General features: G+C 44.1%; 1 protein-coding gene and 1 long non-coding RNA gene across 4 annotated transcripts; one reads left to right on the forward strand and one right to left on the reverse strand.

Annotated features, from left to right (window-relative positions):
- rock2a (rho-associated, coiled-coil containing protein kinase 2a) lies at nucleotides 1-25456 on the reverse strand. 3 transcript variants are annotated; one of them, XM_057058378.1, is made up of 33 exons: nucleotides 24587-25456; nucleotides 14715-14796; nucleotides 14543-14643; nucleotides 14314-14451; nucleotides 13972-14232; nucleotides 13617-13761; nucleotides 13412-13550; nucleotides 12997-13088; nucleotides 12649-12808; nucleotides 12480-12534; nucleotides 11863-11951; nucleotides 11610-11658; nucleotides 11146-11281; nucleotides 9811-9902; nucleotides 9423-9669; nucleotides 8846-8952; nucleotides 7555-7714; nucleotides 7274-7434; nucleotides 6981-7165; nucleotides 6823-6892; nucleotides 6347-6450; nucleotides 6040-6226; nucleotides 5773-5866; nucleotides 5598-5692; nucleotides 5319-5510; nucleotides 5039-5207; nucleotides 4463-4533; nucleotides 4083-4171; nucleotides 3896-3974; nucleotides 3516-3783; nucleotides 3210-3423; nucleotides 1948-2044; nucleotides 1-1737 (listed from the first exon to the last, which is right to left on the reverse strand). In XM_057058378.1, exons 1-32 carry the CDS (start codon nucleotides 24683-24685, stop codon nucleotides 1978-1980), a joined length of 4197 nt encoding a protein of 1398 aa, XP_056914358.1. In that variant the 5' UTR covers nucleotides 24686-25456; the 3' UTR covers nucleotides 1-1737; nucleotides 1948-1977. The 3 variants fall into 3 exon arrangements, with proteins under 3 accessions (XP_056914358.1, XP_056914359.1, XP_056914360.1); XM_057058379.1 differs by having other exon boundaries at nucleotides 1942-2044; XM_057058380.1 differs by lacking the exon at nucleotides 1948-2044.
- LOC130539785 (uncharacterized) lies at nucleotides 18361-20005 on the forward strand. Its single transcript, XR_008954220.1, has 2 exons — nucleotides 18361-19240; nucleotides 19749-20005. It is a non-coding gene; the product is annotated as an uncharacterized LOC130539785 (long non-coding RNA).
- Nucleotides 25457-25806: the final 350 nt, after the last annotated feature.

The following is a 25806-nucleotide window of genomic DNA, read 5'->3' on the forward strand; positions in this document are numbered from 1 at the left end:
AAGAGGCACATCCATGTCTTTATTGATAAGCTGTTTGATACCAAACATGCAATCTGGATGCAGAGCCCTTAAATACAAAGTGGACAAGGCTGTATAAATAATATAATGTGCACTGTATTTCATGGAAAATATATACTGTGTATATTCATATGTATAAAACATGCTTCATGGATAAAGGAGGGCGCACACATACACACAGTTCCTTTCCACCTGCTATATCAGCCACATACACGCAACAATGTGCCCAAACGGCGAGTCTGGTAGCTTTTAATACAAAAATATCCAAACACTTTTATACTTTTACACACTTGTATAAAAACTTCCAATACAATAGTGCTGCTCAGTATTAGGACTTGTGGAGGACGACCGCCAACCTTCGTCATTCCTGCTTCTTCGTGAACGAGGCAGTAATTTACGTTTCTGACGCTGCTGCTCAAGTGTGAGGCCTGAAAAGGCGAACACATGCAAGTTCACACGGAGGCGCCGACGGCCCGGGAGGGGAGGAGGGGGCGGGGAGGGGCTGCGGTCAAGTATATTTGGATACGCGATGTAGTACAATGCCTTCGTGTCGTCTCTGGAAAAGCCCAGATGTACATTCTGCTTCAGTAAACATTAACGCTCATAATTAAAACAACAGTGCAGGTTTGCTAGACGCTGAGATTGCAGCGATCTCTTGCTGGAGACGGGGGGGCGGGGGGGTCATTTAAGGCCATTCTGAGCAGGATCCTCTTCACTTCTCACAATTAGCGTGGTCTCACGACAGCAAAGCGGCGGCTCTGGACAGGAGTCGCATTAGAAACTTGAATGAAGGCGCATCAGTCAGTTTCCCCCTCAAACCAACTGCATCTTTGATTAATCCTTTTTATGGAAACTTGCTTTCTGTTGGACACCTTTAATTTCAGGGTGTAAATGCCACTAAAACCTTCAGCTGAGTTTATCCAGCCTTGGTAGTTGACGCGGCTCCTTCATTTTATCATCTGAGAACTGGAAAAAAAAAAAAAAAAAAAAGACGACTGACTTTGCCGTTGAAGCTTCAAATGAAGTAAAACCAACTTGTTGTCTAGTTTTCTGGTAAAGACTCGCGTTTAAACATGGCAGAGAGGCATTGCTGATCCGGGGGTTAACTGTTTAATGACCTCTTTCAAGTTTCTGTCGGCACAAGATGCTACAATCAACACGTGACAAATGTGAATGTGCCAAACCCATATTGTAAAATCTAGAAATAGCCTCATCACGGACGTGAATCTTCTAAGCCCAGCGTTCCCTATGTAACGTTTATATTGCTGACAATTCATTCCACAGCAAGAATGTTTCTCCTCCGTTTGGCAACAAGCATCCCAAAAGAGTGTCTTCGGGTCCTTCAGACACCGTCCTGGTGAGAAGCGCTGAGGCGAGGGCGTCCTCCTCTTACCGGGATTCCTCAGGCTCCATCAGCTCTGTGGAAGGTCGCTCCAGCCACCCAGAGACAAGGAATTGTTCTAGTCCAGAACCTGAGCGCAGGCTATGCTTTCACATCAGCTTGGTGGTCATACTAGGGACAAGTTGGTACCGCTTTTTTTTCGCTGGGAGAAAACATCCACCAGAAGAAGAAACAAAAAAAGAAAGATGACAGATGTTTGCAGGCGGAAGCACGACAGAGTGGGCCATGGATACGTGGAGTTCAGTGTGCCGAGCTGCAAACGATGCAACGATATACAGTCTTTGACATCGCCCTGACGATGCGCCACGCGAGGTTAACTGGAAGAGAGGAACAGACGCAAGGTCAGAATAAACACACACACACACACACGTTGTTGCTGCCTCAGTTTAAAATGGTCTGGGTCCAGCAACCCTACAACAGTACCACACCACCACCACCACCACCACGTGCACCACAACCATGTCTGGATGTTTATGTGGAAAACACACTTTTTTTTTTTGGTGGTAAAAATGAAAACGTACACACACTTGAGAAATGGGAGGTTTCCAGCGAAACCATCAGGTGAACCAGTGTCCACTGTGGGACTCTTCTCGTCTCGTTTTGAAGCCGTTTGACCTGCGGGGGCTACGGTCAGACGATAAAGGTTCAGGGGGTTAACAAGGTCACGTGACTACCTCCCTGCCCCCCCCAACATTAAGGTCCTCGTTTTAGAGCTTCTCCCCTGTGGGAATCAGTCCACTGCCACAGAAATCACTGCACTGCACACAGGGAACACACCGTTACCATTAGCAGCCTTCACAAATGAATAGAGGAACAATCCTCATCGATATCATCCAAAGCCCAGAGCCAGTCCTGCAGACCAAAGTCCTCCCATCTGAAAGGGAAGATTAGTATTTATAGTTGCGTAACACTTCTCCATTTGCGCTGGAATTGATGCAATAACTCTGTTGTTGTGGACGTCTTCCTCCTCTTGAAGGTGGAAACATATCCAGTGAGAAACAGAGAGGGGGCTCATCAGCGGCCCACAGCTGCTCAGGGACTAAACACGGCTCACAACCTTTATTCGGGACAGGACTGGCTCCAAAGTCCAAATAGGCGTCTTGATTGTTGCATTTTTTACCATCTTAAACAAGGGTTTAAATCAAAATATTGCCTCTGTTGCTCGAGCCACTAGATGACGTCGAATGACATCTTGGACTCGATGTGGACGACAGCAAAAAGGAACAGTTTCTAATTAAATAGTTTTAAATCCCAACCAGGATTACAATTCATTTTACCGTATTGGCCCGAATATAAGACGACCCTGATTATAAGACGACCCCCTCTTTTTCAAGACTCAAGTTTGAAAAAAGACTTTTTGAACACCAAATTTAATTTTTATACAGAAAATAATTACAGTACATCTGAAACAAATGATTATATCTTCGACCCACTTTTCTCCAGATTGTTGCTACATTTCCCTATTTTCTGTTATCTCTTTTATTTTCTTCTCTTTTCTTTCTTACCGCTATTTTTATTTTTCTTCTTCGTGACAGGCGTTCGCTTTGGCCTGGGACGTTAAGTTCAGCATTCGTTTTAAATATATATGGCGCCATCTAGCGTTGTGAATGGGTATAATGTCTAGACCGCGAATGTAAGACGACCCCCACTTTTTCAGTCTTATTTCAACGCAAAAAACACCGTCTTATATTCGGGCCAATATGGTAATATGCGCTAACCACCAAATCTGTGAAGACGTGTGATTACGTGTGTGGTTACATTCAACCAACTCCTGAAGGTGTGTCACTACCTGCTCTTGCTGGTGGGAAGCTGTCGACTGGGCCTCCTCATGGACTGGCTTGGCTGGACCTTCATGGAGGTGCGTGGGGAGGAGCGTAGAAAGGTTTCGGCGGGCGGAGGTTTCTTGGGGATCTTCTTCACCAGCCGGCTCACCCACTTCTGCTGCTCCTCCTGCGAGACGGCCAGCAGCAGCAGGTTCTTTGCCGTCGATACGTCGTAGTTCACTGGAGGGAGGCGTTTGCACGTGCGTTCAAACCAGCGGCTCATTTTTTATATGAAAGGTCTGCTGCTACTTTATGTGAAGGACACTGCTCACCTTTGCATGGAGCAATGATGTCTTCCTTCTTGTCCATGTGATCTTTGTGGCACTTGATGTGGCAGCGCCGGCATTCCAGGGCAGGTGGCGGTTTGAACATGTTCCACAGCGGTTTAGTGCACGCCTCACAGTTGGTGGGGAAGTGGTAAAGCGTGGGGATGAACTCGTGGCCCTTGTGGCAGATGTAACTGGACTTCTCCCCAATTGGCAGCGGCTCCACTGGAAACTCCGGCTCTTTTTTGCTCTCACCTTCATTGGCATAAAGAATCTAGAAAGTTAAGAAAGACCAATTCTGTTATATCCGATCCCTGAGAAAACGCAGCCGATAACCCAGAAGACAGAATTAAAACCCAATCGTGTTCTTCTCTGCTGAGACAGACCTGGAATATTCTGGGAATCTCTTTGGCATCGGCACGGTACACATCTGTTTGAGTGACAGGCCTCACATGGAAGAGTTTGCTGATGGAAGGAAATTAAGTGATTAACTGCGACCACTCTGAACTTAAATATGAAATCATGGCGAAGGCTCCGAGGTGTTTCTGGAGACTCAGACTTGTTTATACTCACTCTATATCGAGCACCATGTAAGGAATGGACTGCTCCTTGTCTTGCTCATTGTTATAGAAGAGAATCTTCTTGCTGCTCACTACAACATACTAGACATACAACAGAAGCCGCCATAGTTAAATATAAATATCCAAAGTTTATGTAGATGAAAGGAAGACAGTTGCTGTAATGTGTTTTAAAAAAAATCCTCCCATGATTAATTTCCTGCCACTTATTGTTGAACCGATGTGGCTCGACTCAGGAAAGTTGGCTCAAATTAGTCTAAAGAACAACTCCGTCACATTAGAAAGACCGGTGGATGGCCACATATCCGTGGGGCCAAAGGTCCATTATTATAGTTCCAATTATGTTAGACACCAGACTGTGCAAAAACGTGATACCTTTTTCACCCATCCAAACTTCTTGGTGTTATTTCTAACAGGGAGAGAGAGCCAGCCCTCCAGTCTGGACTCTAAATAGGAAAGAAACAGAATTTGTCTGAGTATAACAATAATCTCTGCAGGAATCAACTAAAATGATCTGCTAGTCAAAGGAAGAGAGTAAGTGACCTACCTGCAGCTACTCAACAAATGGCTCAGTACAATTAACATTTTGTACAGGATCTGACAACATTCTGTTATTAAAGTAGCGAGATAGTGAGGCAGCTGCCAAAGAATCAACTCCAAAAAGAAAGAAGAAAGGCCAGTAACCTTTATCTAAATTTTATTGCTGCTTTTCAACAGCATCAAGTTTGAAGGACTTAAAACACACACACACAAGGACACTTGAAGGACTAGACTAAAAGTACAGAAGTACATCCCTTCTGGAATTTCTATCTGTTTTAAGTGAAACTGAAGGTTTAGTACTGGGCTCTAACTTGAAAAATATATCAAAATATCTCTGTTGTTCCTACCGGGCTTGATGGATCATCAAAACTACAAACGATACACTCCATAGATACCGACTGATGCCCCCACCTGTGTACGCATCATCAGCGTCAAACTCCGGACCACTGTTGACGCTGGCCGAGTCCAGTGACGGAACACTGAGCGACTGCAGGTAGTTCCTCAGCTGCTCGATGTCACTGTCCCTGCTGTCCAGAGCCATCTGCAGCTCTATACGCATCTGACTTTCTTCTGACAGTTGCTGCAAAACCACAGAAGAAGAATGGGAACCAATTTGAGCCAAACACAACGTACCTGGAAGCGAAAGCTGTCGAAACGGATAGAAAGTGTTGTTACGCAACACTGTACCAACCGCCTGCATTTCGTTGATCTCTTTCTGGTATTTGATGATGGCGCTGTTGAGTTTTTCCTTCTCCGACCTCAGCTCCAACTGCAGCTTCCTGTTCTCCTTCTCCTTCCGCCTCATGTCGGTGTCATTCCCGCGGCGACTGCCTCCGCCACGGATCTCCTTCCTGTTCATGATCTCTGCCAGCTTATTGACTGCCTGTAGACAGATGTGCGTTAGGCTTTGCTTTGTTCGCGGTATCCAGAGTGATCTGTCGCGTTGCTGAGCACTTAAAAACGGGCTTGCCTGAGTTTTAAGCGTCCTCTCTGACTGCAGCTGCTTCTCAAATCCCTGCTTCATCTGGCAGATCTGCTGCTCCCAGTCGTTTGACTTTTGTGATTCTGGGGGAAAGAGTAGAAATCAACAAAGCAGCATTAAACCTGCAATTCTTTTGAGGGCAATGAGCCTATGAACTCTGTACCTTCAATAGCTGCCTTCAGTTTGTTGTTCAGCTCCTCTTTCTCATTGGCCAGATTGGCAACATCACTTGTCAAGGTCCTATTGGCTTCTTCCAGCTGCATGGATCAAAAATGGTGAATGCTCTAATTTCTGGGATTAGTTTTATGCAAACTAAGTGCTCACACTTTCCTTATTTTACATTTAGCACGAGAGCCCATCAGACATCTTTCAAATGCTTCCAGACATTCCAAATATTATCTTTGAAGTCTAGAGAGTGTTGGCTACACACCGAGCTGATGGTGATGTCCTTCTCGGCGAGCTCCTGGCGATGGCGAGCCATCATCTCCTTCAGTTCCAGCTCTTTCATTATCTTCTCCTTTTCGAGGTCTGAGTACTGCTCCTCAGCAATGGAGCGCGCCAGCTGCTCCGAGTCAGCCTTGGTCAGAGTGATTTCAAGCTGAGCTGCCAACGAATCCCTGAGAGAGATTTGAACAAATAAAGGAAAAATGAAAAATGAGCAGGTGTCACAAACAAAACAGGCAATGTCCTTTTTTGGAGACTTTTGGACTATTTTTGAGGTAAATCAGTGAAATCACCTCTCCTCCTGCTGCTCCTGCAGTGACTGTTGCGCATCTTTGCAGAGCTTGTTTCTCTCCTCACACTCTTCTTTTAATTCACGCACCTGAGTTTTGTAAAGTGTCTGCAAAAATGACATTTAAACACATCAGATACTGGTTTCTGTCTTTGGTTTACTAAACCGCTACGATAATGTGAAAAAGGCAACCATTAAGAGAAGTCATAAATACACAGTGTATTACTTTCAAATAAGGAGTGAAAAATACAAGAAAACTATAAAACTTAGCATCAGATTAGTCCATCTGGAAACAGAGATGAGAGCAGACATTCTATTAGCTATTTAACACTTGATTTGGCAATCAAAAGAAAAGGAATATTGTTTTGGCAAGAATAAACAGCATGCATTTTTAACAGGAATATTTTGAAAGCACAATGTGTGCTTGCTAATTGCTTCCAAGTCATTTGTAAAAAAAAATAAATAAAAAATAAGACTTACAGAGAAATATTGCTCAGCCTCTAGCTGGTCCTGCAACTCTTTCATTTGTCCGTCTGCATCCTGCCTTTCTCTGCAGTCAAAAACCAATTTGATTAGTCCGCTGAAGAACAAAGACTTGCGTAAAAGTGGTAAAAGAAACAAAAGGAGACATAACAGACTTGCGCAGTTCTTGGTTCTGTTTCTCCAGGCTGCGCTTAATGTCCAGCAGGTGATTCAATTCCTGCTTGAGTTGCTTCTCGGAGGTCCGAAGAGAACTGAGCTGCTGGTTTTGAGCCTTCAAATCGTTCTGCGTCAGGTTGCGCTTCTGGGTCTCCTGCTCGATTTTCAGCATCATGTTCTTCATCTGAAAGAAAGCACAACCCCACAACTAAAAAAGAGGCAAAACATTTTCATACGAAATAATCTAATTTTTATAACGCCTTCGTTTTATAGCTTAACAACACGGTCTCACCTCCTCAGTTAATTGGTCTTTGTGCCGGCGCAGCTCATCTAGTTTCTGCAAGGCCTGTTTATAGTCACAGTCCATCATGCTGCTGTGCTTCTCGAGCTCCAGGATTCGGTTCTCTAACCGGAGTTTGGCGGCTCGCTCCTCCGCTAGCTTCTGCTCCATTTCTACAAGGGAGTCATTTAATTGACATGAATGCATTAGTGTGTCATACTGAAGCTGCAACAACAGAGCGGTATGTGGGGACAGGAGAGGTAAACTGAGAAGAATGCCGGGGTCTCATTTACCCTTCATTGACTCTGACTTTGCGCCCTCGATGGTCACTTTGATCTTGCTCTTGTCAGCCAGTAGTCCCCTGGTTGTCTTATGAGAGGCCTCCTCCTGCTCCAGCTCCTGCTGCAGCACCTTCAGTTTGTAGGTCAAATCAATCTCCTTGTTGCTCTTCTCCTGTAAAGAAAGAAAAAGTTTTTAAAAATCCTTTAAACAAAACTCGATAGATAGTAATAATCACAATCATGCAAACCATCAAACCCACTTTCGAATAATTACAAAGATTTTAATGACAATGAACAACACTGGTCTTCTTTAATATTACAAAAGGCCATTGTGAAGCATATAGAAGAGATATATTAACATTTTCTCTGAAGTAAATATCCATCAATTAACATCAATGTCTACATGACCCAATGTCATCTTTAACCAGCGATAGCACCTGAAAATTATGTTATAGAATTTCAGCCCACAAGTAAAACACATTGAGGATGGCCCCTTGAATCCATTCCTGTGGCTTTTTCAATATTTTAAGTGGATTTAAGTGTATTATTTTGTCATGTGCAATTTTGGAGGGAAAAGGGAAAAGCAGCACTCTGCAATAACCAAGTGGAGGAGATTTGAGCTCACAGAAAACTTGGTAACAAAAATACTGTGTCAGACCTTAACCTTAGCCTCACGCTCTCAAAAAGGAAAGTCTGATGCTCATACGGCAGGAGAAAACTGCTGCTGGAGTTGCAGTGTAGCCAACAACATGGGGGAATGCTTGATGGGCAGAGGGAAGACTGGATTAAATGTTAGCCCAACAAATTTCAGGAGCAAACTATAGATAAATAAAAAATCTGGAGTTGAAAATGCAGAATGAGCCTAAACACGGCAAGCTAAAGGCTAAAGGTGCTGCCAAGGCCTTCAATGTCTCCTGACCTAAACAGCATTGAAAATCTGACCTCAAAAGAGCAGTGAGTGCACAGCAGCCCAGGAATCTCACTGAACTGGAAGACTTTTGTGAGGAATAATCAATGAAAACCCTGAAAGAAGAAGTGCAAGACACTTGGCTGGCTACAAAAAGCTTTTACAAGCTGTAAAATTGGCCAAAAGGGGATACTAACAATCTAGTCTCCAAAATTTTACATGCTACTGTTCCAATGACTCCTGTCTGAATTTTATGCTGTCTGACAATAATACCCCTTAAATCACTGTCTTTAGTTTTATATAAAAAGCTCCCCAAAAAACAAAGGTCTGTACATAAATAAGTGCAAGGTGCAGTCCATAAAAGGTGATAAAAATATCTGGAACCCAGGATTTTACCTTCTCCAGATCGGTGAGCTTCTCCTGCAGCTGCCTCTTCTCACTCTCACTTTTGGACAGAGCCTGTCTCTGCTGTCTCGCCTCCTCTTCCAGGACAGAGATGCGTCCTGACGGACACAAAAACGAAACAAACTCCCGGTTGACAGTGTGAAACGAGGGCGTGGACCGAGCAGACGCGTGACCTTGCCTCATTATATTGACCTCATAAGCAGCAAATTATATTATCGATCTATGACATTTCCATAAAGCTCATTCAAAAGAAATTTAGATCTCATCCATTCTCTCTAACACACACACACACACACACACACACACAGCTAGAACAACCTTCTCAGCCTGTTCCATGCCTGCTCTATTTACGTGCTCTCATAAATCAGCCTTGTAAGCAGCGAAACAAAAAGGAGGCTGAGATACCACATTTTATGGATAATAGATTTTCCACCACATAAAGCTGCATTCAGCAAATCCAAGCCACGAAATTAAAAAAAAGAAACATTTGAAATGGTTTTAATGATGAGCCCATTAGAAGAGAAGCCCTTTCAGTTGCAGTGATAAATACTGTTGCTCTGTCACCTACCCATTAGGTCACTGATGGTCTCGGAGCCCTGGCTGTGCTCCCTTCTCTCCGTCTCCAGTGCAGCCTGCAGGCTGATACATTCCTTTTCCAGGCTCAGTTTGCTACGCTCCAGCAGGCAGCATTTGTCCTGCAGCTCACGGACATTGGCCTCCAGCTGCTGCAGCTGCTTGCTGCTCTCTGTCTGGGTTTTGCGAAGCCTTGTCGCTGCCTCAGACTCAGCCCGCAGCAAAGTGTTGGCTTCCTCCAGCTGGAGAGCACAAGAAGCAAGAAAATAAATGAGAATCTACTGTATGCTAGAGAACTGCTGGATGAAGTATTACCGTACGTACTTAACAGTGTTTCTTTAGCAGTGTGCACCTTTGAAACATTGCATTTGTCAATGTCTGACCTGTTTCTGCAAGTGAATGTTCTTCTCATTTGAAATGTGAGAATTCTGGTTTCGTCTCTTCAAATCATCCAACTGGTCACGAAGGCCGTTGACTGTAAAACAGTTACCCGAACAACTTCAGACGATGTCAAGGTCGGATTCTCCTTCCCATTCAAATTCTATTTGCTGCGTTTACAACAAATCTTAATTAAGTTGCTAGTGTTTCGATAAAAGAGACGGATGTGGCGAAAAATGCACAGTTGATATCTCAACACACAGTGCAGTGTGCAGTTTTCCTTTCAGAAAAATGAAATAAAGTCTGCTTATGATGATGCCTTCTGACGGCTCCGCGCCACAAGATGGCCTCAGAGCGTCAGAGTTTCTATAAAGATTTTGTTTCAACTTAAGATCATCGCAAGACTTTCAACCAAAACTTCATCCATTTACTTGTACAACCTTTTTAAATCTGAAACTTTGGGCCCAGATGCATTCTATTACGCAACTTTTCTTAATTTAAGGTCTCTCACTTTTTAATTTTGCTTTCATATATTGAGACTGTATTTTCTTGCTCTCATTGCTGCTTTATTACTCTGCACATCATTTTGTAATTACTGAAGAACGTGCACAAGAAGTCCCGTTTTAGTCAACAAATGCCAAAAAGCTATTCTATTCTATTAATTTGTTCTAGCTGTATCTCCATATTTTGGTGATTAAGTATGACTCACAACCTACAGGCGGGTCGGCACCAGCAGCTTCATGAGCTGAGGAGTTAGTGAGCGTATGAGCAAACATCGTGACGATAGCAAGATCCAATCTGGAAGCATTCATTCGAGTTCATCCATGCACTGCAATTCATGACATTTAACAGGTTTAGCGAGCTGTTCACAGGCATGTTTGAACCAGGATTTGATGGGTTTTGAACTAGCACACAGGAATGTAAAATGTGAGTAAAGCATTCTACCATAAAAAGGTCTATGGGGTGTTTATTTCTTGAATGCTTTATCCCTTTTGGGGTCATGGGGAGGGTGCTGAAACCACATACAGGCGACGGCAGGGAATAACCCCTGGAGGAGTCACCAGCTCCTTGCAGTGCTTCATGTGAGCATTTGGGGGTTTGGTACCTCCGCAGTGCTCTGGGGATATACTGGCACCTTCCTCTACTACCAGAACACCTTCCAAGTGTTTGCCCGCATGTGTGCTTGAACCAAGAACCCTCCACTTCTCAGCCCCTCTTCCAGATGATATACCACGTTTTGATGCCACGTTTCTGCTGTTAGTTACACTGAATACCCAGGTGGTCAGATGTTACTTGAATCCACAGCTTGTGCGTTAATTAATGCATGTTTCTCCTCTCACCCTCGTTCTCCAGGCAGCGCTTCCTGTCTGCTTCATTCTCTGCCTTGCGGTGGCTCTCCAGGCTCTTGTGTTGCAGCAGAGCTTTCTCCCTCTCCAGCTGCCTCAGACTGGACTCCAGACTCTTTCTGTTGCCCACCTGAAAAAGAAAAGCGAAAATAACTATTTTTTAACACATCAAATAGAGCTACTTCCACCATGATGCATAAAACACACACACTCGATATAAATCTAAACCCAATTGGACATTTTGGGGCAAGTATATGAATTTTACATGTAAGGTGACAGAATAACAATCAAAGCCAACATATAGGAAACAAACATTTGTGAGAGTGACAGAACATATAATACCCAGCTCAGAACACCAGGTCAATAAGCCAGCACATATTAAAAATAGGACAGAGACCAAACAAAAGCTGCAACACTCGCAGCTCCTCCGTGGGGTCCGTACTTTGGTATTAGCTTACCTCTTCCTCATGTTCTTTGATGATTTTCTCGAGCCGGTTACTGACAGACCTGCAGGAGGAGTATGGACAAGAGATGTGAACTGTGTGGAAAGTGCAACAAAACTCTTTTTACAGGCATCAAATCTCCCTTGCAGGTCTGTAAAAGGATTATTTCACTAAAACTCTTGAATGTATGTATCATAAATCAGTCGGTGTGGATCTTCTGTCTCCTCCTGGATCATGTACATGTGTTCAAGTGATATTCGCACAGTACCTGTATTTGTGTTCCAGATCACCCATATGCTGCTTTTCGTTTTTCAACTGCACTTCGAGGTGCTGCAGTTTCTTCTGGAGCTCTGCCGACTGTTAAAAGATCACACATCAGGAGACATGCATGAGACTTGAGACACATACAAATGGCCACTAACATGCTTTTTAATATTAGAGGCCAGCTGGCTCCTGTGGGCGGGCACCAGACCAAAATCACACTTAAAACAATCACACCTTGAAAATTCTGAAATATACTTCTGTTAGAAAAATGATTAAGGTGCCTATGTAGAATGAATGGGGGCATCAAGGCTTAAATAAAACTTGGCGCAGATTTTCTTCAAAGTCCAGCTCATTATCCATTTAAACTGAAAGCTGCTCAAGTATTTTTTGAGTCTAAGAACACTAAGTAAAAATAAATCACGGGATCAGCGATGTAAATCCTATTCTGAGGAATTTCCACCATTAGCCTCTCATGTCCTACAAAGAGGCTCTAAACTGATTACAATGTCAACAAGCTCAACAAGCTGACTCAACTGTAGGATACATTAGACAATGAAGCTGTTTGATGGAGGTGATTAATGGAAACCTAGCGGTTAATGTATGACGTGAGGAAACACCGACCTCTTCTTTGGAGCTGTCCTTTGTCACTGAACTGTTGTTGGACCCATTCAGTAACCTGAGGAAAGAAATTAGAAAGCTAAACACAAACTGGATTCGATTATCTGTCTGGATTCACACTGAACTGTTCTGATTCTTGAGCCTATGAGCAAGAACAAAGGAGAAAACTTACTGGTTCTCTTTGAAGTAAGTGAAGCCAACAAAGGGCAACTGATTTCCCACAAAGGCCTTAGGAGTGGGGAATGTCTCTACATCGCCTTTGTCGTCTTCGATCTCATCAAAGTTGCTGGTGTCTATGTCACTGCTGAGCTCTGGGACCACAGGGGCAACCGCTGCGAGAGGGGAGGGAGGGGGAGAGGGAGAGAGACAGAAAAAGAGGTGAATCGCAGGAAAAAACAAGTGCTTCGTAAGCTAAACCATCAGATGTTTCATGGTGCTGTCCCTCGGGATTTGTCTGATTTCTGTTTAAGCCGCACAAAAGGTTTTTAATTGCAGCAATTGTTTAACTGCTGACACTTACTGCCTCTGATGGTGTCAAAGGTCCATTGGTCGTTTTTGAAGAAAGGGTGTTGCTTGATCTCCTCAACGCCGTTTCTACCTAACCGCACCTCCCTTGAAGCATACAAGAAGAGTGCACAGAAAAGTCATGTTTACCCAGTGTGCAACAACAGGCCTCTGGACACACCAAGCCAAACTTACTGTGGCATTAAAGTGATTACAAGACCGTAAACCGGGGTAAATACACAGGTTTCCAGAAAATACTGTACCTGCAACGATGTGACGCTCACTCCTTTTCACACGTGACGCATCTGTCACGCTAAATATTTATCAATGTATCTGTACTTGATGTATATGTTTAGAAATTTCATTTTCAGGACAAAATGCCTGCAAAGCAACGTCACAGAGGTTTATGTCGAACGGTTAACTCTTTCTACCTGTCAGTGAGAAAGGCACAGATGATATTCCTGGCGTTTTTGGAAATATCCACGTCATCCGGGAAGTTGAGAGAGTTTTTATGGTCCATGATCTTACTGTAAGTTCCCACCAGAGAGTCAGCGTAGAAGGGCGTGTCGCCTGTAAACAGAGGGAGTTAGCCAGCAGCGCCTCAGTCAACTGTTGAATCATTAAATATTCACTCACCAACAAGCATCTCAAAGATGAAGACTCCAACAGACCACCAGTCGCATTCTCTCCCATAATATCCATCTCCTCCCTGGGACTTCAGCACCTCAGGAGAGATGTAGTCCGGGGTCCCGACGGCGGTATCACAGTGGACCATGCCAGTCTGCCAAGGAACAGGACACAGGAATCAGTAACCTTCAAGAATTTACACTCCAGCCTTTGAACTTGCCTGCTGAGGTATAAATCTCATTCATTTATATGGCTTTTTAAATTTAAGCACAAGGCAAGCAGCTCTTTAGCTGTTTCTATAGATGCGATACCAGTTCAAAATTATTCTAACAAGTTGTAGTAAGAAGCTAATCAGAAAACCCACAGAGTTCATTTTCATGCATGTTCCAAAGTCAGCCAGCTTGAGGTGTCCATTTCTGTCCAGCAGCATGTTGTCTGGTTTGACGTCCCGATGGATGAAGCCCATGGAGTGAATGGCATCCAGGGCCATCACCACCTCTGCGGTGTAGAACTTGGCCCATTTCTCTGGCACATCATAGGTGCTAGTGAGATTGACCAGGTCCCCTCCTGGCATGTACTCCATTACCATGTAGAGATAGTGTTCATCTTGGAAGGCGCAGCACAACTGAATAAACCAGAAACATGATTTTATTCAATATAATCAGAGCAGAAATCATCAAGGATGGCTCATGAATCCCAACATTACCTGCACAACCCACGGACTGTTAGCAAAGGCCATGATGTCTCTCTCTTCCCAGAAAAACGCTGAATCCGAGCGTTTAATCATCTCAAATTTGCTCAGAAGCTTCATGGCGTAGACCTTCTGTGACACTCTATGGCGGACCTAAATGAAAATAAAAGACCTGTTTTAGTGCGACGTGAACCTACACCCACACAAATAAGACTTGAAATCTAGAATGACGACCAGTACGCACCAGCTGGACCTCACCAAATGCCCCTCGGCCAATGATCTTAACCTTTTCAAAGTCTTCGGACTTCATCTGAAGGTCTCGGGTCTGTTCAATGACCTTCTCATCTGCGGGCAGAGCAAGGAAAACATGAACATTGCTACAACGATTCTCGATTGGATTTTAACAAACTGCTTACATCTGTTTAAGAAGACCTCAATGTTCTTGTTCTTGCGCAGTGCAGGGTAGTCCAAATCTAAGACCAGAGCATTAATGGAGTCCTAAAAAAAATGGAAAATAAACAGCAATCAGGACCAGTGCACACAAGAACTGTAGTCAGGCTGTACAGCTGTGTGGCTGCAGACCTTTGAGTGTCTAACTGGTTACAATCTGCATCTTAAATGGAGCGCATTTATGGCAAATCATCGCACAATTACAGTTAAGGGAGGAAAATAAAGCTCTTTAACCGGCCTGTAAACGACACAGAAGATTTACAGGCAAGATGGAAAACATGAAAATGAAATGACATTCCTGGCACGGAGGAAGTCATGATTATATCTTACGTCAACTCGGTGACATACTAAACTCTAAACACATGAGGTTGTCCTCAACATCTGCACGTGAAAGGCAATTGAGGACATGAGGGGGGGAAACACAATTTTGAAAAATTACTCATTCTGGCTGGTGTGGAAAGCCAAGCCGTTGTGAACTAGATGTGTTCCAGATCATCTCCCTGGAATGATGTTTTGATGCGAACAACAGTGTTAATGTCCACGTCATCAACATTTATTCTGAAAGGCTTACGAGAGCTCCGAGTGTCTGTCAAGCTGCTTTTCATTTAAATGTCTACAAGATTGTAAAACTGTATCACTTTGTTTTCCCTTTTAGGGGTGAAATGTAGCAGACTGCAGGAGATGGCCAGAAAATATTATCTTTATTTGAAATCGACTGAAGGCCCCTCAAGGAAAACCTATTCTAATTGTACAAATCAAACTAAACAACATTACAGAGTAGTTAATGCCGCGATTAGAATGCATGCAACATTAATGTATACCGATTGTTTGCATACATTTTCGCTATGCAGGGAGCGTTATTCTGACATCAGGAAAAAACTACGGTATCTCCACGACTGTGTGCACAACCTGTCATCTGACTGTCATCCCACCCTGAAGAATGCTGGAAAGAGGACAACGATTTTACATATGATGATGCATGCAGCCCGGCGCAGGGTGATAAAGGAAAAGCATTGTGCAAGGGCTGTTGCAAGCCGATAATTGTTACAGTGTGTAACAATACGGAAGTCATCCATCAACTTTTGTCGGCTGTGCGTTCCTCAACCCTCGGTGAAGAGCAAGTGAAGGGCAGAATCCACCGGTTTTTCTTTTTCCTGCTCGTATCGCCTATTTCGTTACCCCCCTTATCGCCGTACATCACAGCACAGACGTCTTTCCCCTGAACTCTGTGCCTACTGCCCCCCCATCTTAACTGCCTCTCTTCCCGCTGCATCATTCTCCGCTCGGCTGCGGTCGGCTCTGCTTCATCATATGAACCTCACTTCCCCATTAAAGGACTGACCTCACGCAAAACTACTATTTAAGGGAAAAAATACACACTCCGGGGTTGGAAAGAGATCGCCGGGGGTGTGTGAGCACATCCGAATGGACGAGGATCTCCCTACGAGCTGGCCGATACAGGAAATGATCCACCCCACCCCAGGACCGGCAGATAATTTCACTGTGTCATGAAGTCGGTCCCTGTGTGCAAGTCATTTCCTTTAAAGCAGCACTCTCTGAAACGGCTGCTCCTCTGCATTCTCATGTGGCCAAAATAGAATTCAGGATTAGTCCCACTATATTTTTTTGTCTGTACCTCTCTGAGGCCATAGTTGGTGGAAATATTACAGAAATGCTTGGCCAGAAAATACACATCACAGCTGCCCTTTTCTCTGAAGATGTGCCATAATACATAAAAAGAAAAAATCAAATAGACATGTTCAAAGGTTGAGAAACAGGACAGATATGTGCTGTATAAAACGTGCGGGGGGAACAACTCCTTTCATATCTGCTCTGGAGACTGCACGGCGTTTTAAATGACCTGTAGGTAGTTAAAATCAGCCTTTTAACTAGACGACGCCCCTTATACCCAATGGAGGATCCTCTTGTTGTTGCAACCAGTTGTTGCTGGTATAATAATTGATGAATGGTGACATTTTGACCTACATCAATACGGACAAAATGATCACATGTATGCTAACAGCAAAGAGCGAATTTCCCTCTCACGACTCCATCATGTTATTTGCTTTTGTATTCTTGTGTTACCAGTATTTCCTCTTTGTCTACTGTATATATTCAGATACAGCTGAAGTAAACACCTTATGGCGAAGACTGCAGAAAGTAACAGAAATAGCCTCAGTAAAGCAGGACCTTTTGATTCCACAACATATTGTAGAACTAGATTTGGGATGACATTTTGAAAAGACGCTGCTGCATTGGAAACTTAATCTAAAGGGTGACACTGATGTGGTATCAACTTCCTCATTGTACAACATCAAGTATTCATTTAGACACTCTCACTCTTCAGTGTGTTTTCATTTTAAATGTTTTTTTTTTCAAATATTATGGGTGACTCTGAGCAAGAGGCTGCGGGCTAAAATCTAGCTAAGCTCATTTTGCTAAGGAGGATATGAAAATGCAGCTTTCTTTCAATCACAAAATCCGGTCGTGGTTTCGTGGTTTGCAAAATGATTCAAATCATATCTGAAGGTTTGCAGACAGAACAGCCAAATGCAGCCAGGACAGGTCACACATGGACTTTATACACCTGAGGTTTGTTTGCTTTTTTTTGTGTGCAAGGTAGTGAAGGGAGACAAAGCAAACAAGTATCAAATGTCACTAAATAGTTTACAAGCCTTAAGCACACAACCGTGCACACATTGTTCAACGGTAAGATTGAAGGGGTAAAAATACCAAAGTAAAAGAAGTTGGAAATGAAAAATGACTGCTCTGTCCTGAGCCAAATTAAGCCAAAGTTTGGGACAAATCTGTCTCTCCGCATCACTAAAGTCCAAGCTTGAACATCAAACAGGAGTGTTTGCAGAAGATAACTGGAGAAATAGAAAATAAAGAGCTGTCGGTAGTATATCTTAAGCGGGATTGATGGATTAAGAGATTGATTCATAAATAAATATTTGTTTTGTCACTTCAGGCTTTGCTGTTATGCAATGAGATATACAGATGAGTGTTTATGAAGCACATTTGTGTTGGCAAAGTACTTACTTGAACTTGTTTAGATAGAATCGCTCACACAAACAAGCACAGAGGCCTCTGCTCGGCCCGGCTGTGGCAGCGTTCCTCTTAAAGGTGCAGACGGTAAAGAGCGTCCACCCCCAGCTGCTTAGAGCTTCAGAGAGAAATGACCTGGCAGTTCAATTTGTGTCCATTAGTGTTACTCTAATAGCAGCTAACTGGGCCCCGGAAGGAGGGGGGGGGTTCTTAGCTAATAAACTTAAACAACAGTGGATAAATATTAAATAGCTGACAAGCATCTGGGAAAGTGTAAACCTGAAGTGGGACTTTCTTTCCATAACGGTTTGAACTAATAACAAACCATGACGGCGGGTCATAAAGCTCAACTTGATCTATGGTTTCCATTTCATTTCTAGGCACACGTTTGCAATGGCTTTGCCCTGAGCTGATAAGCCTTATCGCTCCATTTAGGCTTATCGCCAGTAAAAATTGTTATGTATTTACTAGACAGAGCTTTAGCATCTTTACCCCTGTGACACTGCCTTCCAGCAAATGTGTTACGGCCCGTTGCTTAGCAACTTTAGCAAAAAAAGCTGAAAGCCATTGATGCAACGGAGACCTTAAGTGCCTCTAATTCTTTACCATTTTATTTACAGTGCTTTTGAGATAAGGATGCTGTCTATCTTTGTCCTACAGCCTTAATTCTTTATTCTTTTTTTAAACGCATTTGGCTCCACCGTCAGAAATGTAGTGATGCTAAAGAAATATGCTCTGCACCCAAAAAATTAAAAAGGTCCAATCATCAGTAAGCATGTGGAGCAGAATTACTGCAGCCCCACACTGGGCTTTAAAAGGATTGAGCAGAAAGTGAATGTTTTGATTGAATTCCAGCCATTTAAAAATAGTTGTGGGGGTAAACGGTGGGCAGAACAGAGGGGGACTATGCCAGGCAGAAGCAGTAAAACTTCCAAGAAAGACGCAAGAGCAGGAATCCTGCAGAGCCCCACAAATAGAACAGCTAATGTCTCCACAGGGAACAACAGTAGGCGCGATTCCACTGCAGGAACGTCGGGGTAATTTTATGGGGCCTTGGCCGTTTGTGCGTGTCTCCACTGCAGGAACTTCCCCCGAAGGGCCATTCACAGAAACGTTAATGGGCCCCGAGTCCCTGCACCAAAGCAGGTACTGAGATCGGCCCTCAAGATCTCCCGGGTTGAGGTTCGCACAGCACTGATTGGGAGAAAGAAGCGACGCCGTCGGAAATCCAAACAAGCGCGTTCGAATTCTTCTTGGAGACGCCTTCTCTCGTTCACAGCGTCCGCCTCCGTCTACACGAACCACAAACATGGCAACCGCCTCAGCTCCGTCCATGTTTACCTCCATCCTCATTGTTGTTTTCTTTGTTTGTTTTTGCTTTTGGCAGCTCGCCGAGGGCTCCTGCACCAGAGTGGAGTTACGACCATCCAGAGGAACGGCTCCCGTAAGGTTCCCACCCCAGTATTTACCAGGAACTCCTGCAGTGAAAATATGCCTAGCAGAGTAGAATTTAACACACTTTTGTCCGTGTGCGTTTTGATCCCTGCACATATAAACATATAGACTGACATACAGTATATTTCCATTGTACGTTCCTGGTTATAATTTCCAAGTTGACGTGACAAAGGTAGCAGAGTTATGTTTTACAAATACACACAATAGTCTGATTTAGTACATGCGTATTTCCATTTTGCGATATACAGAATTCCAAAGAATTATGAGTAATTATATATATATTCCTTATGCTTAAAGGTGGAAGATGGGAAATGCCTTTTAAAAAACAGAAAAGGAGATTTTTGAAATGAACAGTAAATTGTTTGAGATGCCAATATCTTCTTTTGTTTCGACAACCACAACTTTAGCTGTGCACCCTCAGATAAATGCTAGTAGGGTTCTTACGGTACATGATGTAATCTCATTTACATACTGTTGTGATATTTCAACATCTGCAGGCTTGTGCAAGTATAAAAGCAGCACTGCTGAAAAGCCCAAACTGCAGGAGGGAGGGAGAGGCTGACTCCCACAGACACACTGCTCCTGAAGCTTCCACCATGCCTCATCATTAATTCAGTCCGGACTGCATCTCTGGCATATTTTGCATATGGGAACCTCAAGGCTAGTCCACAACAACTGTATTTTATTATTGCTACAACCAAGCTTTCAACAACTGCTAGTTTCAACATTGAAACAATGTTTCAGAGAAACACAAGTATTTTATGTTGTTTGAAAGCGATATTAAGTCACGCACGGCCTCCGCCTATTTAGGGATCTGCTGACGTCTTCCACGGTCGCCGACGGCTGCGCACGACACGGTTGTCAGGATCAAGGCAACGGTCTGCGGAGGGGTACAAAAACGCGTCTCCATGCAAACCAACGTGTACGAGCTACAGCGAATGCATCATTGTGTGGGAGGCTGTGAACAGGTTGTGATGGACCGATAATGTTACGGCCAGATGGACAGTTCCAAAAAGAAAAATCTCACAGACGAATCACAGCCGCTCTTTGACCAGGACCTCTGCTTTAAAGCACGTCGTGACTTTGAGCCACCTGAAATAGAGTGTTTACGCGCACAGTAACCGCGTACTGAATTATTAGACGATTTGAAATAAAGATGCGATAAAATCGGAGAAATATCCAAATCATAAAGTAGAAACCAGTGAAAAGACTGAAAGCAGAGCAGTCCTAGTTTTTATCTCCATTCTGTGGTGAACATTGTAAGATAGCTGACACTCAACAGTTTTATCTAGCTCACATTCATAATCATGTCATCTCATTAGATGTATGTTAGCTTTGATCACTAATATAGCTCCTAATTTCCATCTTATGTAATGTGTAACAGTGCAGTATTAAAGTGTGCATGTGGGTGTTTGTCGCTGGAAGTGCGTTATGTTTTACATCTTAATTCACTGCAATCATCGGAACTGTAATAGATATATTATTACTCAATTTTTGCAAGAATTTAGTTTCAGGTTCACAAGGTATCAGGCAAAAAAGGCCCAACTTTGATGAGCCAAAGGTGGATGTGAGGATACAACCAACAGGAACTGAATACGCATCAGTGGAGCGGTACATTTTGAATCATGTCCTGAATGAAATGACTCAGACTAAGTCCTGGACATCGTGCATCATAACGGTAATAACATGCAACTCTTCAGAAGCAGAGACAATGACCAATGCAGTTACCCAGCGTGGGGCCCAAACGCAGTCAGACTGGGACATGGTGCACGCAGCCAGTCATAATGTGCTGCTTTTTTCTACTTTCTACTAATGCAAAGTCATGGAGTAAGTAAAAGATTTCAAACTACAGCCCAGAGGGTTCAAGCTGCCTGTGCTGATTAAAATTCTGAACAATCCTCAACATTTTACTCTCACTGACTTGACTCGAAAACTGTCTAAAATCATATCGTTCTAAAATCTTTGTGTGACCCAAACGGTTGACATGGTCACATGTCTGGATGGGTTTGCCATTTGTGCGCGTGTGTGTGTGTGTGTGTGTGTGTGTGGTTAAAAACACAATCCCTCGTGGTGTCTGTGGGGTTTCCTGAGTGCACATAACTGTGCTCAATGTGTGCATCAATAAAAACGTTGTCGAGATGACTTGTATTCGTGCTCTTGCGGCAACACAAGTGCCAGGTGCCATCGTGCACGACTGACATACAGGTCAGTCGGATGGAGATCTACATCCTGGATTATTAGACGCTGCAGCCGTATTTTACTGAATATGTCACATGGTCATACAGTTTAAATGTTTTTTTCCTTTAGATGATATAAATGTCTGTACAGTAATTGCATAACTAACATGGTTCATACCTCAAACTCTGATAAAATCACTTGTGCAATAAAAAAAAACTACCAAGCATAGTTAAGGAGAACTGTGATATTTCAACACACAACTGTACGCTCAAACACACCCCACAGATGCTGGTTCTTCTTCACCCAGTGGCACAAACCCCTAAAAAAAAAGTGCACAGTGGCTTAACCCTCTCACCAGAGGAGGTGCGGAACAGGGAGACTGGTTTGTTTTGCGAGAAAAAAAAAAAAAGTTGGCCGGGCCACCGTCCCCCAGTGCCTTATAAGGCAGCGTTTCTATTCAGCTAGCACGCTGAAGCTGGGACGGCTTCGGCTGGAAGCAGCTAAACTGAACTCCTGAGGTGAAAAAGATCCCGAGGTTGACTTCTAGGGCGAAGAGGGAAGCCTCTCTCAGGTTATCCCGACCTGGTTAAACACTAAAGAACGTTTGAGTATTGTTGGGGGGGTTAAAACAGAAGTCAGGGAGATAATTCAGACGCACAAGATGCTTGACGACAACAACGATTAGTTGGGAGGTGAGATACAAGGAAACTAAAAATATAGACATAATTAACGCTCATTTCAAAGAGGCTCTCACATCCATTAAAGAGAGAGATGACATTCCAGGAAAGACCACATAGTCCTGCCCACAGGAAAATGGTGTCTGGAAGACATCAGAAGACCCTCTGACCTCTTTTCTCATCACATATCTTTCATGAGATATCTCAAGTGCCGTGCATAAAGTTATCCCGACAGTCCCGGGGGCTGCAGAAGCCGATCAGAAGGATCCAGACTGCGGCTGCAGGCAGCATACCTGCAGCAGGTTCTGGCTGCGCACGAGGAGCTGAGACGCACAGGCAGAGAAAACTAGATAAGGCTTAAAAGTGAGAGGGGAAAGTGCAGACATTTGCAGGGATTCTGAGCCCCATATATAGCTGCCAACTATTTACACAATGAGGTCACTTCCTTTAGGACGGTGGAGAGGCCATTTGTGCGACTCGCAATCTAGCGTCCATACTTTTCTTTATCTGGAAAAATGTCCTTTTTGCTGCTTGTCCTGGGAACTGCCAAGCGAGTGCAGTTTACATCAGGGAAAAGGTCAATTCAATTCCACACGATGCCGACTGAGGATATAAAATGAGCCGAATGTACTAAACAGTCGTTTGGTAGTGCTCCATTCCTTTTGCCAGGGGTGCCAACAGTATATATATTATTTTAAACACAAATCTTGACCTTGAAATGACTGTGTCACAGTACAATAGTACACATTCCATCATTTGAACAGGAGGCTATCTTTCCAGGAAGGCCCCTCTCACGTCTCTGTGTCCTTGGGTCAGGCAGACAGTGCTCCAGAGGCCCAGATACATCACATCCAACTGGAAAATACACACTAGAATGGGTTTTTTTAGTATATTAACCTTCTAGCGATTTTGACATAAGCTACTGCCACAACCTAATGATTCACCATTTACCGACTGGGAGCCAGTGAGCAATTATTATGGCACCTGAGGCATGTGTTTTTGTCCCGACGTCGGGGGGGGGGGGGGGGGGGGGGGGGGGAATTTCCGAACACTGTGTTTGCGCATGCATGAAATTGTCTGAATCTCTTCAGAAGCAGCGAAACTTCTTGATCCCGCTGACAGCACCAAGCGAGGCGGCTAAAAATGGAAAACTGCAGCCTGTCCTCTCCTACGCCTGCATCCCACTCGACTTTTGTCAGAAATACCTCCAGCTCCCTGCCTCACACGCAGGAAGTGAACTGCGCCGGTGTTCCAGCGAGGCAGCTCCGTGTTTAAAAGCAGAGAGGGATACACCGGGAGTGTCTCGAGGAGTGTAGAGGAACAGGGGGCGGGGGGTTGCGGAGGGGGCCCGAGCTAGATGGGGCCCATTAAAAGGGGTAAGGGGATGCTTTTTAAGATAGAGCTGACAGTGTGCTTGCCCTCTGTCAGATCCTGTTAGAGGCCCAGCAAACCCCACACTGCTTGGTCCAGCAGGACCTGTCACCTTGGGCCAGCTTCTAATAAGTTTAAGGCAAAGTTAAAACGCCATCTATGATGGGGGGGGGGGGGGGGGGGGAGGGATGTTGGTCCCAACAGCAAAATCCACTTCATTTCCCCCGTGTCTATTTTGAGGGTTGGTCAAGGGTGGAAAAAAGCTTCTGTTCCTCCTTCAGATTGATGTCACGATAAACAAAACTGGATTAATAGGAGGATTTTCTTTTTCCTCCACTGAATTATGCACCATCACAATAAAAGACATTCTAGATCTTAACCAAACTAGGATTATTCAAATTGAAACCTCTTTCTATTTGCCAACCCCTAAAAAACAGAACAGACATTTCAGATAGTGATTTAGTCCCTTTTAGCTCTATAATCCTCAATGTGTTGGCACATCTTTGCATTGGCTGTAATCGAGGGACAAAGAAGAGCCGTCCCAGGTCATGAGATAACAAAAATTGTCCACTGGGACAACTGCTGCAAAAAGGGACGCAGCAGAGTTGCTCACATGTCAGGAATTTGTGATAAAATGACAGCGAGTCAATCCAACATCACGAAACCCTGCTGTCAGCCACAAATGGTCCACATCAGCGTTGGAATTGTCCATTTCTGGACAGAGTTGTCCAGCAGGAGGAAGTTTAACCAGCAACATTAGTCTCCATAAACACACCCAGGGGGACATTCTCCGGGTTAATCCTAATCTGCAGGCATGCTTCACAAACCCCCCCTGCACTGTCTGTCCTCGGCCTACTTTCCATCCATCTTATTTAAGCTTTTATTATGGAATAAACAGTAAACTGCAGGACAGGACGCAAACGGTGGGGATTAATAAGGAGGAGCTGTTGTGTGTAGCATCAATGTGTGAACCCAATGCTAACAGAGGAGGTTCCGTCCGGTCCAGCACGTCAATAGAGCCTTATTCCAGCGTGCACACGCGTGGGTAGCGTTTCAGTGAACGCAGTGGCATTATTAATTAACTATTAGGTGTGCCCGGCTTGACTTACCAGCAAACTTTCCAGGTTTATGGCAGATCTGGGATCTCTGATCATGTCCTCCAGCTTCCTCAGCCGGGGTTCCAGCCTCCTCTCGGCGCCCAGCGACATGATTGCGGGGCCGCTTTTGTTTAAAAAGAAAAACTTTTAAAAAAAATAGAGTTTCCCCAAAAACAAAGAAAAACTTTGCAAGTGAAGCCTGTCGGTCCGTGGCTAATGTGCGCGGCCCTCACCGAGCTCGCAGCCCACCCAACTCGCCTCCCAACAGGAATAAGGGTGCACAATGAAGAGGAAAAATAGTTCCCAAATTGAGAGACATTCCCAGCCTCCTAAAACATGTCAAAAACGAGCGGCGGCTCGGTTCCTTCGCACTTTCTGCAGAGCTAATGACGGTAAAGGTCGCGTTTAAATCATCCCCGCACTTTAACTAATATATACATTTTCCAACTCCGCCACAAAGTTTGGACGTAGATAGCAACAAGAGGCAACAGGGCGTTTTCTTTGCCCCCTCTCCTCCCCTTCCCTTTGGGTTTTAGGCCGTTTGGACGTGCATTGGTGTCGCCTTTGGAAGAAAATTCCTCTTGGTTTGTGCCCATTCAATGTTTGGAGCCCGTTAGTGTTGTAGTCTGTCCTCAGTGCTGCTACAAGTCATCCGAGGGGCCGCTTACGTCTCTTCTCCCGCGCTCAATTTTTAATAAGCACTCGCTCCCTCGCTGAAGTTCTTCTGGCATTTTTACGTCCGTCCACCGTCCCTTGGTCTTTTTTGTCGGCTATATCGCCCAAGACGACAAGTTATGCCTTCAGAGAAAAGCTCCACAAGCGAATAAATTCTTTGCCGTGCACTGAGTCAGGAGTCTCTCTCCTCCCACGGACATCAACACGCAAAGGACTCCATTACCCACAATCCACCGTTCTTCTCCTACACTTAAAATGCTGCGTCCAAAACGGACACAGATGATTACAGATATTCCCGCAGTACTAAAATTACTATCTAAAACCGGCTCATTAAGGATCTAAATAATTCTCTTATAGATGGAGGCAGCGAGAGTTTGCTTTTCACGATTGTGCGTTTGCTGTTATTTGGGGGAAGGAAAGCACGTGTAACAGGATATTCCCAATTTTTCCTTTCATTTCACGCAATCCCGGCAGTGGAAGAAACAAACACAAACACAGCCGACAGTAAAAAGCTCACACTTTTGTAATGCAAGAGCTGGCAGATTTGAGAGCTGATA

Source organism: Takifugu flavidus, chromosome 16, assembly GCF_003711565.1.
Source record: "Takifugu flavidus isolate HTHZ2018 chromosome 16, ASM371156v2, whole genome shotgun sequence".
NCBI lineage: Eukaryota > Metazoa > Chordata > Actinopteri > Tetraodontiformes > Tetraodontidae > Takifugu > Takifugu flavidus.